Raw genomic sequence first — 17,745 nt, forward strand, 5'->3', positions numbered from 1 at the left:
GTTGCTTTGCCTATAACCTGAATTGCGATTGCACTTGCACTCATTGCTTTTGTTTTGCCATTTTTAAACTTTTGCGGAAGTTGACGCTGCGGCGGCAGAAAGTATGCGAAGAAGTAAAGTGAAATGTAAAATATAAATAGGCAAATGCAAAATGCAAAACGCAAAAAGAGTAAAGACAGAGTGAGGTTATAAATGCTGAGGAAGCGCATTAAATGTGACGGCTGATGCATGAAATTTAGTGACACGAACCGAAATACAGCAGTCGGCCTTTACTGTGGGCTGCTGGCTTGTTGGGCTGTCAGGCCTCAAAATGGGGTCGACCTGTTGTCGGCAGAACGGTCCTGCAGTCAAGCTAGTTATTGGTAAGGGCGCACGGCAGTGCTCAATGTGAATGTTGCAGCGTAAAATGAGGACAATAAAATAATTATCGACCAACAGGGACCGAGGTTGGGCCCAAGCTGAGGAGAGTTGGGTTTGGTCGTGTTTAATTTTTAATTTACCGCCTGACTGGGTGGCTCCCAAAAATAATGAGGTGCTGCTGCCTCGAACTGCTCTTAGTTTTAATTTTACCTTCACTTATTTTGCAATGGTAATTTGTATTTTGATTTTTTACTTCGACTGTCATTATGTCAAAGTTTAGGTAATTTAGATAATGGACACTTTCCTGTGTTGGTTTAAGTAGCCAAGAGGCGTGGCAAGGGGGAGTTCATTTTAAAAACTGATAAAAGAAAAGTACTTTTTGCCATCTTGCTGCGAAGTTAAGTTAGATTAGGACAAGCGGTAGATCTCCGTAACTGCAGAAAGTCTCACATAGACAAATTCGACTTTCCTTTGTGGCGCACGAATACTCATGACGGATCGCCAAGTCACTTATGATTCGACAATGCGCTTGAACTTGAACCCTATTATAAAGTTCTTAAGTCAGCTGATGTTGATTCCAGTCACTGGACATTCAAGAAGAAAGTTCTTGGATGTTTACTTTTCGCCTTCTGGCTTGATCCCTATTATCACCACGACGTCAAAGTTGCTAGGTTGCGAAGTTACTTTTCAAAGAAATCTCAATTCATTTGACTATTTTATAATAATAATAATTGTGACAATTTTTCTGTAGTAACAACAATTTAAACTCACTTTTCATTTCAAATTTCTAATTCACAGGAAAATGGAAGATCAGTTCCTGATGTTACCGCCAGCCCTGGCCGTGCGCCTCCTGGTCCCTTGCCGGCGAATCAAATGCAATCGTTGGCCAATCAGCAGCAGCAACAACAATCGCAACATCATCAGCAACAACAACAACACCAGCAGCAACAACAACAACGACCTGGTGGCAAGGAACCGGTATTGTTGCAAGGTGACTTTCGCAAGGTGTCGGGTATCAGTTCGGAGATCTTTCGGCAGATAGAAGCAGTCGAAAATGATCATGATCCGAATACGGCGGCCGCTTTGGAGGTGAGTGTTTACGATGTTTACACGTTTGCGGTATTATTTTATGATTGCTTTCACGCAGGCGGTGGAGAGGAGAGGTGAAATGATCGTGCGCATTCTGGAGCCGCGTTGCATCGGTGGAAAACAAGCTGTGGAAGCAGCTCACAAATTGATGTCCAAAGGCGACGCACGACATACAGTACAGGTAGCTGTCGAGCAGTGTAATGCTTAAAGAGTTTGACTTACTTAACTTTATTTGCAAACTTTCAGCTTGTTGAGATAGTTAAGCGCCCAGGTCAGACGTTGGGCCTATATATACGTGAGGGCAATGGAGCTGACCGCACCGATGGAGTTTTCATCTCTAGAATAGCATTGGAGTCTGCTGTGTATAATAGCGGTTGCCTGAGGGTTCGTTAATTTCGCATATCAAATATGAGATTTGTATTATTAAACTCTCTTCCGCAGGTGGGTGATGAAATTTTGGCCGTTAATTTGGTAGACGTAACTCATATGTCCTTGGATGATGTCGTAATTATAATGTCAATTCCCCGGAGACTGGTCTTGGCAATACGCCAAAGACGTGACAGTCGCACCACCGGCTCTCCAGGACCACCAACGTTATCACGACCCGAACAAAAGCCACCGCCAGTTGTCGTTATCAAACGTGATCTCAGAGATGAAGACTTAGATGAGACAGATCGCATGCCAAGATCCCGATCATCACGCGAAAGACGTACAGGTATTTTGATATCATCCCTAGTAATATTTTATTAACATATCCTTCTCTGTCTTCTTGTGTTGCAGGAGATGGACGTGAAATGACGGAGTCTCGCTCTCGCCTCGGCCTGGGTCTCAACAACTATAGCCCGCAATCCGAGCAATTGGACATGTATTACAATACGCGCACTGGCGTGAGTGCGATGAACGAACCACCCAGTTGGGGCTACAAACCACCGCCACCACCTTCGGTGATAACCGAACAGCCCAAAGGTCACGCGTTTGCTCCTTCACATGCGTACTACCAAAATGCTGGCACACTGGAGAGTTTAGCCGAGAAAGTGCATGCGTTCTATCCCAGTGGACCTTCCCGTCGTATGTCGACCGGTACCGGTGTTGGTTTAGCGCAACAGCAGGCACGCTTTCCACGATCTGGTTCAGACCAACATTTACCACGTGTGGAATATGCAGATTATTCAAATTCTTTAGGTCGTCATTCCTTACTACGCTCCAGCTTGAAGCCGGGTACTGGTGCAGCTCCGATAGCAGTTGGTGGCACATTGGGACGTTACGGCCGTTATGAACCACCGCGTCAGTCCTCCAAGTATGCACCGCCAAATATCGGAGCTCAATCGCTTACACGCCGTTCGCGACCAAATCTCGATTATTCCAGCGACACCGAAGCAACTATAGGACCACGACCAAGTTATTATTACTACAACCGACCTGCTGTGGGTAGCATGCCGCGCGGCAGCAGTGGAGCAGGTGTGGGTGGTGCTGGCATGCTTGGAGGTGGGCCAGATATGGCTAAATTTAATTCACTGCCACGCGAACGTCCGGGTGTGCGTCTACAGGGTATACGCTCACGCATCGGCGATCGCATCATGGATGAAAGTGACGGTAACATATCGGCACCGGAATTCAATGCACGTCGGGATCGTGATCTGAGATCGCGCATAACGGCGAGTCCTTCTATTTTCACTTCGGACGAGTACCGAGCGTGGTTGAGACGCGCACCTAGCAGTTCAGCTATAGCGGAGCAAATGCGTATGACGAGAGATTTGCTTAGTCAGCCACGATCGCACCGGTTCTCGTGCAGCGCTGAAAATATACACGATGCGTTGAAGAATGTAAGTGGTCACCAATTAGTGCGCAAAGATTCTTTAATTTAATGTAAATTTTTGTTTTTATATTTCAATAGACCGAGAGCATTTACTCCAGTCGAACGGGCATACTCGGTACTGGTACATTAGATCGTCACTTGGGCATGCCTCGCCCGATTTCTGCATTACCAGTCCGTTCGATGTCATCACAACATATTGGTGGACCATCATCGATACGCTCGCCCAGCATACGGCGTATGCGACAACTACTCGAATTGTCCGCCGGACCTGCGAGTCCAAGCGGCAGTATTATGAGTACAGGCGGTCATCAGAGTCCGGCGCCGACGCCCAGCGCCACACTACCCAGAACGCACAGACAAATTGATATTAATCCAGCGGAGTTTGCCAAGTACAAACTCGACAAACCGATAGTCGATATTGGCGGTATATCGGGCATGTTGTGGATACATTTGCTTGCGGGCCGTGGCTTACGTTCGGCACCCGAACTAGGCGCACAGCACGTTGGTGGGCCACATCATGCTGCCCAAACACAGACACGTGATCTATATTGCGTAATCGAATGTGATCGTGTGCATAAGGCACGCACTGTTGTGCGTTCCGGTGATCTACAATTCGACTGGGACGAGTCTTTCGAGTTGGACTTGGTGGGCAATAAGCAGCTGGATGTATTAGTTTACTCATGGGATCCGCAACATCGGCACAAGTTGTGCTATCGTGGTGCCATCTCCTTGTCCATACTGCGACAATCACCGCTACATCAGCTGGCGTTAAAGGTGGAACCACGTGGCACTATTTACATACGCATGCGTCATACCGATCCCATAACATTGTATCGACGACGTGGTCTACCCAGCTTAAGAGCCGGTTATCCCATATTATTCGGCGCCGATTTAGAGACGGTGGTGAATCGTGAGTCTAAAGGCGCTCCCGGTAGTGCGCCTGTGCCAATTGTGTTGCGACGTTGCGTGGAGGAAGTGGAGCGACGTGGCTTGGATATAATTGGCCTGTACCGCTTGTGTGGCTCAGCAACGAAAAAGCGTCTGCTACGTGAAGCATTCGAGCGCAATAGTCGAGCCGTGGAATTGAGCCCTGAACATGTTCCTGATATTAATGTTATAACCGGTGTACTGAAGGACTATCTAAGAGAGTTGCCGGAGCCGCTGTTTACGCGTTGTCTCTTCCAGATGACCGTCGATGCTTTGGGTTTGTTGTGACAACCAGTATAAATTGAAGTGCTTAAGTATTAAATATGTTTTTATTTACAGCTGTTTGCCTGCCCGACGACCCCGAGGGTAATGCGAAACTAATGCTCAGCATACTCGATTGCTTGCCTAGGGCAAATAGGGTAAGAAGCAATATTTTTTTATTAAATCTTGATATTAATGCCTTGAAATTTTGTACACAGGCGACCTTGGTATTCCTGCTCGATCACCTGTCGCTCGTCGTTTCCAATTCGGAACGCAATAAGATGTCAGCTCAAGCTTTGGCCACCGTTATGGGACCACCATTGATGCTGCACGCCGCTAACGCTCAACCCGGTTCGGATATCGATCACGCCCAACCAATTGCCGTGCTTAAATATCTGCTGCAGATTTGGCCGCAGCCGCATGCACAGCACCACCAAGCGCCCACCGGCGGCATTGTTAGCGCGACCGGCATGATGGGCAGCATGGTTGGTGCGGGCGGTGCACTGGCGGGCGCGGGCAGCATGAGCAACATGGCTGGCGGTGTTTCAGGTAACGTAATTATATTATGTCAATGAGTTTACAACTCCTATCATGCTGTTTTAGTTTTGACTCATCCGCGCTTTACTCTGATAGCAAGTAAATAGAGGCACTAATTTCTAAAAACGCGCTCACTTTCGTAAATTCATTACAATTACGGCCTCCCAGCCGGTATGGAACCTTTTCTCATAATTCAAATGCAGCAAACTCTTTTTAACTCAAGCAACACTTAATTAATTTAATTGCGCCAGCAACATCTTCAGCAAATGCCATCTCATTTCTTTAAGTTCGAAACTTATTTAAAGTACTTTGTTAGTTTGGGATTCATAACCGTTATTTATCCGCTTTATTCATCATCAATCTATATTTCTCTATATGTTCTGTAGCGTTCACTTTGCTGTTTAACATGCCTTAATAGCGAACCATTTTAAACTTAAACTTAATTCTTAATTTCGAAGTCATATTTCGTGAGTCATATTGTTGTTGTTAATAATTCAAAGAAAAATTAAAAAAAAAAAAATTACAAAAGTGGAAAATATATCGAACTGGGAGTTAGATACTTAAGTATAGTATCGCATGACCTTTAATTGTTTAACGTTAAGTTCAAATTAATATTGATTAATACAGAGTCCTATGTAGACAGGTCGGCGCGGCGAGTCAACAGGGCAGCGTGGAAGCAAAGTCAGTGCGTTGCAAGCGGACAGACAACTTCTACTGCAGCAGCAGCAGCAGCTCATGGCGGCGGGCAATCTTCTACGCTCGTCCACTTCGGTAACCAACATACTCTCACAAGGCCATCATCAGCTCTCAGCCACAGCCAACAGTCATCTGTATCAATCAGTAGTGGGTCAGTTAGCTCAATCGCCTCGAGCCTTGCAACAAGCGGTGCAACAGGTAAAAATGCCACAACAGCAGACAGCAAACAACAAACAACAGACAACAGCAACAAAGTACAACAAATACAACTTACAATTACAATAACTAAAGCAACAAAAACAAGAAACAGACTTTACAATACAAATAGCCAATACTTGTACAACAACAACAGTACTACCAGTAACAAGTTATCCAAGCAACATTTTGTTGAAATGGTATTTTTTTGACCCTGATATTGAATGCTCAGAAAAATATTTTGCGGTTCAATAATAATTTTTTTAAATCACTAGTCTTCGCCCTCAAAGGATGTAATTTTTTGGTATTTTTTACGATTCTGTGACTTTAAGCCCTTTGCGTCCACTATAAAACTCTAATTTGTCTAACTAATTTTGAAAGCGATTTCAACTTCCCTTCATGCGTCTCAATTGTGGTCTCGATCTGTTCAGTATAATTTTTTTGTCAAATCACTTTTTTCCCATAGCCAAGATAGAAACATATATATTTTCCTCGAACAAAGCGTCGAACATTAATTTGAACACGTATACTACCATCAACGACAAAAATTTCATTGAATCAAACACGTTCGTCGAACAAATTTGAATGTGGATTTATTAATACCATTTTTGGTGCAGTTCCTACGATTCTTTCATTTTTTATGAATAATTTGTTTACAAATTTTGAACGTATTTCAAAGAGAGGATCTAATAGGTTCTAATATTAATTTATTGGCTAGTCGAAATAAATATTTTTGTCTGTCGCGGGATCATGGCATTTCTGATAACATAATGACTATTAGCTTGATCTGTACATGCAGAAACTTATTAAAGAGTGTGTCCTGGAAAATATAAAGTTTTGACTCGAAAAATAAAAATTTTTATATTTGATTTTATAGCCTCAATATTTGTCAAAGACTCATTTTAAGGACCGTATTTTATTATTTATTTTCGAGTTCGAAATATGCATTTGTCCGGGTATTTGTCGAGGTATTAAGGCGCTTATTCGTGAAACCATATTGCTCTTTCTCGATCTATTGTAATCTAAGCTAACTTTTTCATGGAACTTTTGTTCTCGGAGCCTTAAACCGTGAATTAATTAAACCAAAACGAAAAAAGGATAAGGACAAGTACTTCAATTTTTTTAAATTTACTCAAATAACCATCAGAATATTGATAGCAAAACTGTGTTTGACGGAAAATTCAGTTTTCAACGCAAGTTTTGACAGTGTTGCAATATTTGTTATTTAAAAAAAAAATATATATATTTTTAGGGCGAATATTTCACTCACCGACAAGCGATTTTTGTCCGCCCAAGAGAGGGTCATTTGTTCTGAAAATTTAATTTGGTGTAGGAAAAACAGTCTATTTCTTTCTTTCTAATAGGGATGCCCTTTAGGAAAGGTTTCTCTGTATATGGGCATTTGAACTCAAAAAAAAAAAAAAAAAAAATTGAAAAAAAATATTTTGCTAGTAGATGAGATCTTTTAATATGTTTAAAATTCAAGTAATTTTTATTTAATTTTTTTTTGTAATTTTTTGTTTTATAAAAATTTGGCATAGAATTTTTGGTTTAACTGGTTGAATAAGCGTAACTATCTTAAAATCATACGAGACTTGCGTATGCAATTTTTTGAAAAACTGAATTAAAGCTTTAGAAGCCAAACTTTTGAGATAAGGACATACGAAATCAAGCATTTATCCGCTAATTTATGAGATTATGCGCTCACTTCTAACACCACAACAGAAAATATTACATAGATACATATATACATATACACATAAGTATTAACATTACTCGACATTACATATGAAAATGAAAATAAATACACGTACATAGATACTCTACTACATATCTACTAATCCTGTTGACCGTTTGTGAATTTGAACGTTTACTAATCTACTTTACTAATTGTTTTATTGCCCATTCTAATTGTCATTGAATTCAGTTCGATTGCATTAATTTCTTTACTTCAACTTCAATGTGGAAAATACATAATTTTCGCTTTGATTTTTATTGAGTAACTACTTACTATATACTCGTACTACATATATGTGTTTAAGTCAACCAAATCTTACCAGTTCAACTTGATTAATTATCAGTAATTAATAGCGTAATTATGACATACATACATACATATAAGTATACATGATTACTTAAGAAAAACAGCGCATTTGCAATACATAGGAGTAGAGTAACTAAAGTAATATTGATGTGAACACACACCCACACACACATTGCAATCGATGTATGTGGTAGACGTGTTGAACTTACTATAACTATAACTATAACTATATATAAATCGAATATACATACATGCAAGCAAATATACTGAATATATATATAAAATACATACATACGTATTTATGGGTGTGCGTACTCGGTATGTGCCTATGAAGCTGAGTTGTGGTAAATAATGTGCATTTGAAGTCGGATATTAGCATGATTGGCCCACTACTGGTAATATGTATACATACTACATACATGCATTTTATATGTACATAACTACTATCTAGTACTTTAGCATATCCTCTACACACGCTCATTCATACATGCATATAAAAACATATAATATTTCAAAATACTCGCATTTAATGCAGCACTCATTGTTCATGTGCTCGTCTACCAACCAATACATATGTACATAAATATATTTATAACTATGTATGCACACCAGCCCCTCGAAATCGTCTTGTCATTCATATACAAGCGCAAATTCACATCCATACAATATGTGCTCGCATATGCATATCATTTCCCAAATACATACGTGTATATATGTATCTCTATTAGTATATTTACATACTCTACCATAGCTGCTGATATACATACATACAAACATTATAAATCTCACCAAAAGAAAGCATGCGTCTTATGTGTACTATAAATGCGCTCAATGCTCTTATGCATACATATAATTAACCCACATACATATATACATGCATATAACTTATGAAAACCAAAAACACATGCAATGTCCCGCAGTTACATTTCTTCCAGCAAGTACACGTGCGTGTCCTTTCTTGACTTCAACTACCTTAGCAGGTAGCAATAACAAGAATTCTACTTTATACAAATGCTTATTGTGTGTTCCTTTCATGTTACATAGCGCAAAAAAATATGTCTATGCTTGTCTAGCCTTCATAAATATGCATCTCTAACACACATGCGTACTCACTATGTGCATACGTTTAATGGAAATTTCCATACTTACATGTATATAACACATTTTGCTTTTCCTTTTTACTTTAATTATTTTTGTTTTTTATAAATAAGTATAAATTATGCCAATAAATTATTTATATAAACTATTTTTCTTCGTCAAGTACAATAGTATCATTGAAAGGTGTACGCTGCGTATACGTAACCAAATTTTACTTCTCAAAGAAATTAGTTGATGCAAATATTGCTTTAATGAAAACTTATAGAGTTAATTATTACCGAAAATATTTTAAACTCTCCTTCAGATATTAAAAAAAATACGTACAACACCAGATATTAATTAATCCTTTATGGTGTGTTCAAAAAATAACGGGAATTGTAATATTTAAGATTTCATGGGTTTAGAGAGTTCAATTAAAATTTTTTTTATACTCTCGCAACAAAAGTTGCTAAAGAGAGTATTATAGTTTTGTTCACATAACGGTTGTTTCTAACACCCAAAACTAAACGAGTTAAATATAGGGTTATATATACCAAAATGATCAGGGTGACGAGAAAAGTTCAAATCCAGATGTCTGTCTGTCCGTCCGTCCGTCCGTCTGTTCAAGCTGTAACTTGAGTAAAAATTGAGATATCTTGATGAAACTTGGCACACTTATTTGCTTTCGAAAATGAGCAAAATCGGACCACTGCCACGCCCACAAAATGGCGAAAACCGAAAACACATAAAGTGCCATAACTAAGCCATAAATAAAGATATGGAAATAAAATTTGGTTTAAAGGATCGCACCAGGAAGGGGCATATTTGGATGTAATTTTTTTGGGGAATTGGGCGTGTCCACACCCCCTACTAAGTTTTTTGTACATATCTCGCAAACCAATAGAGCTATATAAACTAAACTTTCTGCAGTCGTTTTTATTAGCCACTTCCTAATACAGTCCAAAAATGAAAGAAATCGGATAATAACCACGCCCACCTCCCATACAAAAGTTAGGTTGAAAATTACTAAAAGTGGGTTAACTCACTAACGAAAAACGTCAGAAACACTAAATTTCACATAAGAAATGGCAGCTGGAAGCTGCACTCAGATTTTTTTTACAAAATGGAAAATGGGCGTGGCGTCGCCCACTTATGGGTCAAAAACCATATCTCAGGAACTACACGACCGATTTCAATGAAACTTGGTTTGTAATAGTTTCCTTACATCCCAATGATATGTTGTGAAAATAGGCCAAATCGCTTCACAACCACGCCTACTTCCTATATACCAGAACTTTGAAGACGATCTGAATTGTTTACTTTACAATATATAAAGTAAGTACTAGTGAAGATAGTGTGGCAGCCCCATTCTAAAAATCGCCGAAATCGGACCATAGGTTTTTAAGGACCTCGGTGCTTCTAACCTAATATTATGGTTTCCAACTTTCAATGGACTTTATACAATATAAATGACGAGTGGGTCAAATTGTGTATTATATAATATTAATAAAGTTAAATAAATAAATTGCGAGAGTATAAAATGTTCGGTTACACCCGAACTTAGCCCTTCCTTACTTGTTATTATTAATTATGTTGATATGCGTGTACTTGACGTACGATACAATTTTCAGCTGTATCGCATTTCTTAATTTGTCCGAAGCAGCCGAAACCTCACACTTCGTGGCTTGTTCGTGTATTGTATGCAAAAACCAATACTGTAACGATGCGCCAGTCTCCATATTCGTCAGAAATGACTTCCTGTGAATTTTACCTATTTTCAAAAATTAAGACAACATTAAAGGCTAACCCAAAAATCGAGTTTGAGAAGTGTTTCGATGATTGGAAGAAAGGCGGCAACATTAATGTAGACGAATGAATATATTTTTTTTTGCTAAAAAACGAAAATTCCTGTTAATTTTTGAACATACCTCGTATATGAATTTACATCTTTCCTAAGAAACGCTTTTGACCATCAGGATATTCTAATCTAGATAATTTTTACTGAGTACAAGTTCTCCAACGATTAATATAATTTAATTATAGAGTTTCGAGAAAAGGAAAAAGTATAATGAATTCAATTTTAATGGATAGCATTGCCCAGATATAGTCATCGACTGCGTATTTGTTCAATAAATAAGTTAAGGAAGCTAGAAAATTACTTAAAGCCAATTCAATCTTTAATATGGATAAAAAGATATTGTACCTAAGGATTTCAAGATTTTGTGTCCAAGTCTCCCGGCATGTTTCCAAGATTAATCGATTTTTCAAGATGTACAAGCCCAAATTTAAAAGCTACTGCATGATTTTTCTTTGTGAGTTCTTGCTCTTATTGTTTAGTTCTATGTGTAATTGCATCAGGATTTACTCGAAATGAAAGTGATGTCAAAAGTTGAGCTTCTAATGCTTCAGACGTTATTTTCTGTTCAGAAACTGTATATCTCTATTGGAATATTTAAGAGAATATATCACACCTCATTTAAAGTTTTAAGTTTTCCGGTTATTTTTAAAATAAACTAAAAATCGCGTGCTTTATAATGTGAAAGTTTACTGAAAGCTCGCTCGGTGAAAGAAAGCTCGCTCATCATTTTTATTACACATTGTTAAAATATAGATAGCCGCGGATGAATCAGGTTAATATTATTCAAATAGGATCCAATAAGGCGGTTTTAAAAATGTCGGAAAAAATAAAAAAAAATATTACTTTTACCTCTTACTATTTTTATACTTACTAAAAAACTACAACAAATATTTACTTTATTCTACCATTAATTACAAATTTTCAATTACATTACAAACCATCAAACACCACATACATATTGGCTGAGAGTTAAGAGAACAAAAAAAAAATTCAAAAAATTTCATTACCTTCATATAAAAATTGGCATCACTCAAAAGCGCTTGCTCTAGAGCACAACGTATTTGCATGACATCTATGCACCCGGAGCTTTGAAAAATTGGCCAACCTTAACACAGACACAAACGCACCTGATTCCGCATTCATTGTTGTTATTGTTAAAATTAGTGAAACCATTAATTCGCACCAAATGTTGTCTTCACTGCACTTGTTAACGGACTGTTTAACCCCGCACTGAGCACCATCCATCAACAACAACAGCAACCATAATCTTGACATTATAACCTTACTAGCATTTAGTTGTGTAACTGAATTGGCAATTTTGTGGAAACCGAAATTTTAGTGACATGAAAATGAAGTTCTTGTTGTGCATTCACCTCCCAAATCATCCACGCACGCTTCATGAACCCAACGACCTTTAACCTTACATATTTGGCATTTCAACTTTTACATATGGTTTTCGTACAGCTGGTTTATAGAACGTATTCGTTTTTGTTTTCTTTCTTTTTCTTGTAATTGTAGCCCCATCAATTGGCGGGCTCAGCGGGCTCAGCAATTCTCGACCAATCGCCACTGCCACTTCCAGGCACACCCTCCCCAGGCAGTAGTTCGGCATCGACCGGTTCCGGTTCGGGATCCGGTAAAAGTATGTAGCACTGAAGATAAACACAAAATCAAGTAACATTTGTCAAGCTTGTTCACTGAGCAATTTACCTTAGGTACTGATACAATAAAACGTGGTGCGTCGCCCTCCTCGGTCAAGCATGTGAAAATCCAAGAATCCTCCAGTTCGTATACCATAACGCAGAAGAAATCCACAAAAGAGTCGCCCAGCGATGATGCCGAAACAGCCACACAAGCCGCTCCAACAAGAAAAGGCGTCGAATTCTACGAACCGCACAAACCTCACGCGAAGAGTGACGAGCTAAGTAGTTACTCGAAATATGGCGAGTTGGGCGCAAAAACACGCACAGCTTACGGTGAGTCGAGCACTTATGGCGCTGGTACTGGCATTGGGGCAAGTAAAGCGGCACTTTCCTCACTCTCCACTGAAGATTACAAGGCAATGCGTAACAAATCGAGCGCTACATCATCATCCTCATCATCACAAGCAACGGTGCTGAGTGCCGCGGGTTCGACTGCTACCTCGGCCACGACTACATCATCGGATGACTCGGATGATCTAATATCGTACAAATCTTCAGCATCAACGAATGCATTGCTGGCACAATCGCAGGCAATGACCACATCTCAGCTTATGTCGAAGTATCTGAAGCGAGAGCCGCGCGTGCAGTTTACGCCAATCAAATCACCAGATTCTCCATCGCCACCGGGTAGTGATGGTCTGCCCAAAGGCGTTTACCACCTAACGACATCGAACAGCAAGACAGCCGTTTCTACGGGCGCTATTAGTAAACATTCCACGCCGAGTTCGAGCGATCCGAATGGCAGCGGCAGCAATCATAAGGGTTCATCACCGTCGAGACAAGTGAGCGGCAAAGAGGCATCATCATCAGCAGCAACATCAACGTCACTGGTGTCGACTGGTAGGCGTCTATTCGACAGTTTGGCATCATCCGAAGCAGAGGCACGACCTCATGCGGGGGGCAGCAGCAGCACAACAACAGCAGCAACGTCTGCAACATATAACGATAGTAAAAGTGTAGCAAGTAGTCACATTAGCAATAAGCAACAAAGTTCAGAACACAGAAGTTACGGTAGTAGTCTGTTTGGTAGTAGCGCGCAATCGGGCACCAGTCCATTCGCCACCGCCAATGGCAACGGCAATGGCAGCGCAGCATCGAATGGCACACACAATGCCATGCACTTGTACGGCACATTGCCCAAAAACGGCCCGACCGCTAATGCAACAGGTAACGGTTCCTCTGGCGGCGCTGGTGGCATGTACGGTTCCACCACATCCGCCTCCTACTATTCGACATCGTCATCGTCGGGTGTGCCCACCGCCAGCAGTAGTGGTGTGAGCTCAATGACCGGTTCCACCACCAGTTATGATTACTACTCGGCCAGCTCCGCTTCCTACACATCCGCCTCGGCTAGCACGCGTTCGTACGGTAATGGCGGCAGCAATGGTGGCGGTGGTAATTATCACACATTGGGCACATATCGAGTGCAGTACGCCGCCACAAATCCCTTTTTAGAGGCTTTCGATGCGCCCGGTAATGGTAGTAGCGGCGGTGCTAATGGGGGCAATGGTAATCGCGGTGGTAGCAATAATGGTGGCAATGGTGGACAGCAGCAGGGTAACGGTAGTAGTGGTGGTAGTAGTAGTAGTCACAATCGTACATCGCTCTTGGCCGCCTTGCATGGCAGCGATTCGAAGAACGGCAGCGATGAGTTTGACGATCTGAAGTGAAAGCTTAAACACGGGAACGGAATGAGTGAGCATGAATTTCATTTGGCGGTGCGAGGTGTACATAGTAGGGGTGTGAATATTTGTTAATTAGAAGGTGTAGTTTTTGAAAAAGAATTTTTAATTTTCTGAGACGGTGAAAAAGTTCGTTAAGATATTTTTTAATATTAAATTCGATATTTATATTCGAAAAATGTTTAACTGACCATATAGAAGCAGTTCTCCATTGAACCAGTGAATTATGACAGATCATTACGTTCAGAAGTACGATTTCTTCAAAGAGTAATAGAAAAGTTGGGGTTTAAAAAGGAAGTGATGTAAGCTTTAGCGCATTTCGAAAGAGCTTTTCATCTATTTGGCTACTGCTAACTGAAAAATTGACTGTTGGTTATCTGTCAAATGCCATAAAAGCTTACAGCTGTCAAATGTCAAATTAACTGACAGTTGGTGATGTCATAAAAGCTGTCAGTGGGTGATCTGTCAAATATCAAACCAGCTGACAGTTGGTGATCTGTTATATGCCATAAAAGCTGTCCGTGAAATGGCAATGTAGATGACAGTTGGCAGTATTAGGGTTGTTTGCAATTTGTGTTTCAGTGTTTAAGAAAAATTTGTAGTTTTTTATGAAAAAAATATTTCAAACATAAATTCTTAATTTCATTAAAAAAATTTTAGTACTTCAAAAGATTTGGAAAACACTGTGCGAAGCAGTCATGAAATTCATGCTCACCGAATTTTTCTCAATAAAAAGAGTTGAAAACAAAGATACACCTAATAAACAAAAACAATAATTTTTTTAGTTAAAAATAAACTGAAACGAAATGAACAGCACGCGACAATGTGTGCCCACACACACATACATACATACGTACATTTGTATATACCGTTGAATTTTTTAAATGTTTACACTTTTACAAATTTACAAAAACAAAACAGAAAAAGAAAAAGAAAACAAGGTAATCAACAAATATTAAAAATATGGTCTGGCAGGCAAAAGTAATTTTTGGTTTAAAATTAACAAAAAAATAAATTAATTAAATAAAAAATAAATTAAATTAAATTAAAATAAAATTACTAAAAATTCAAGCGAGCTATAAATGTTTTTGATGTGAAAACGGCAGCAAGTTATATACATACATACATATATTATTAAAAAAATAATAAAAATTAAATATAAAATTCAAAAAACGTCAGCTGAACCAACAAACAACCAACCAACCATATACACCAAGCGATGCGAAAACGAATTTTGAATACATAAAATATGCTGCTTCATTTGTGTGTCTACAATATTTGTTTTTGGTTTTTGTATGCGTTGGACGATAAACTCGCAGGAAATACTAAAAAAAAAAAAATATTTTTAAAAAATTTAACTTATAATTTATAAAAAAAAATTAATAATTTAATTAATTTTTTTTTAATAATTTACAAAAATAATAATAATTTATAAAAAAATTAATAATAATTTATTAAAAAAAAATATTCATAATTTATTTAAAATTTCTTTTAATAACTTACAAAAAAAAAAAATAATAATAATTTATAAAAAAAAATTATTAATAATTTATTAAAAAAAGAAATAATAAGTTATTAAAAATTAAATTATTAATTTATATAAAAAAGAAATAATAAGAATTTATTAAACAAATTAATAATTTATTTAAAAAAATTTCTAATAACTTACAAAAAAATAATAATTTATTAAAAAAATTAATTTATTTTATTATAAAAAAATTCTAATAATTTACAAAAAAAAATAATTTAATTAACAAAAAATAATAATTTATTAAATAAAAAATAAAAACAAATTAAAATGCAAACAATGAAAGCGTGGCAATCTAAGATAAATACACAGACTTATTCCGATGTAATAGCTAATATAGTAACTCAGTTATAGTATATAAATATATATACATATATACAATACATTACAGTATATGGTACATAGCATAACGTGCATAATTATATACATACATACATACATACATAGCTACATAAATTAATCTCTATAAATATATGCATACAAATAAACTAGACTTTTTTTCGAATTTTCTAAAATTTAACTTATTCTTATATACACAACAGACTTAACGGTGTACCGAAAATAGTAGCTACAAATAGACGACGAGTATGCATACAAACATACATACATACAATAGCAGCGGACAAATGCCTCAAATGACTCTAACTAAACAACAACTAACTACATGCATACAGTTACGAAAGGAAAACGAAAAAAAAATTAAAAAAAAAATAGTTTTACAAATTTATTTTATATGAACTTGTGAATTTTTGACAACTTTATTGCTTCTTCTACAATACATACATACTAAACTAACTATATAAGCGTTAGGTATATAATATATTTAACAAATAAAAAATAGTAATAATATATATAGTATATATATATTATATAACTCGTCTAACCAAAGCAACTTTTGTATTTACATGCTCCCTTCGACCTTTTGACTACATTTCATTACCTACATGTATATATATATACATAAGTGTATTTGCCACTTTTTGATGTATGTACATACAAACATATAGTATATATGTAAATATGATTTTTCAGCAGCAATTCTTTTTCGTATATTGAAAAAAAATTTTTTTTTCGTATTTTGAAACAGTTTTCTAACAACTCTCTCTCTCTCACTCTCTCGCTCTCTTAAAAGCATATTCCCAAAGCACACATATGAGATGAAGCGAGTAAATGCAAATCATAGTGAAAGTAACAAATTTTCAAAACCGAAATTACCAACAGTATTCGCTAGTGGGCGTGTCAGACGAACGCCTCAAAGCACACAGACGACAATTACAGTTTAATGATGGATAACAGTATTCAAAAAAGCTACAAAAACCGTTATAAGAAAGTTAGATAGCATATTAGTACCACAACAACAACTTCATACATATATTAACTAAAGCAAACCTTATAAAAATTGTAAAAAATAATAAAAAAAAAACAAATTTATTAAATCATGCATACATACTCCCAAACACGTTTTCTGAAAACCGCAACATTTACGAAATCATCATGAAATTCCAACCCTAGCATGCATTACATTAACATAACATTAACATAGCATAGAGTACTACAACTGAAAAGCAACAAGAAGAACCTTACCTTAACCGAACCGCATTCCGCAACTTATATTACAATCCGACTAAAATCTAAAATTAAACTAATTAATTAAAACAAATACTTATAAATATATACCTAAAATATACTAAATTACATATATACAATATACAAAAAAAAAAAAAACATATGTATATGCAACTAAATTAATAATATATATACATACATACATATATATACAATACACGACTATACAATATACAAGCATTTGTTGGGCGTAAGCAGAAGAGAGAAGCTGAACAAAGAAAGAAGAAGAAAAAAAAAAATCAGAAATCTAATAAAAAAAAGTTCTGCTAATAACTATTATATATAAATATAGTATATACTAAATACATATGTACTATGTATAGCCTGCTAATGGGGTACACTAAGC

At 37.4% G+C, this 17,745-nt stretch overlaps 1 protein-coding gene across 6 annotated transcripts in view; it reads left to right on the forward strand.

Annotated features, from left to right (window-relative positions):
* Window positions 1–15,559, forward strand: part of LOC105220227 (rho GTPase-activating protein 100F) — a 71,385-nt gene extending 55,826 nt beyond the window's left edge. For 2 of the 6 annotated variants that reach the window (XM_011196662.3, XM_054235471.1), the window contains 11 exons: window positions 1,159–1,449; window positions 1,508–1,630; window positions 1,696–1,833; window positions 1,891–2,164; window positions 2,230–3,272; window positions 3,344–4,469; window positions 4,532–4,611; window positions 4,672–5,002; window positions 5,634–5,884; window positions 12,379–12,502; window positions 12,576–15,559. In XM_011196662.3, the coding sequence (XP_011194964.2) occupies window positions 1,159–1,449; window positions 1,508–1,630; window positions 1,696–1,833; window positions 1,891–2,164; window positions 2,230–3,272; window positions 3,344–4,469; window positions 4,532–4,611; window positions 4,672–5,002; window positions 5,634–5,884; window positions 12,379–12,502; window positions 12,576–14,233 (5,439 nt within the window). In that variant the 3' untranslated portion in view covers window positions 14,234–15,559. Of the gene's footprint in view, window positions 1–1,158; window positions 1,450–1,507; window positions 1,631–1,695; window positions 1,834–1,890; window positions 2,165–2,229; window positions 3,273–3,343; window positions 4,470–4,531; window positions 4,612–4,671; window positions 5,003–5,629; window positions 5,885–12,378; window positions 12,503–12,575 lie in introns of all 6 variants that reach the window. The other 4 variants (XM_029045310.2, XM_054235477.1, XM_029045314.2 and 1 more) reach the window with 3 other exon arrangements.
* The last annotated feature ends 2,186 nt before the right edge of the window (window positions 15,560–17,745 follow it).

The sequence above is a fragment of the Zeugodacus cucurbitae genome, chromosome 2 (genome assembly GCF_028554725.1).
Source record: "Zeugodacus cucurbitae isolate PBARC_wt_2022May chromosome 2, idZeuCucr1.2, whole genome shotgun sequence".
Taxonomy (NCBI): domain Eukaryota; kingdom Metazoa; phylum Arthropoda; class Insecta; order Diptera; family Tephritidae; genus Zeugodacus; species Zeugodacus cucurbitae.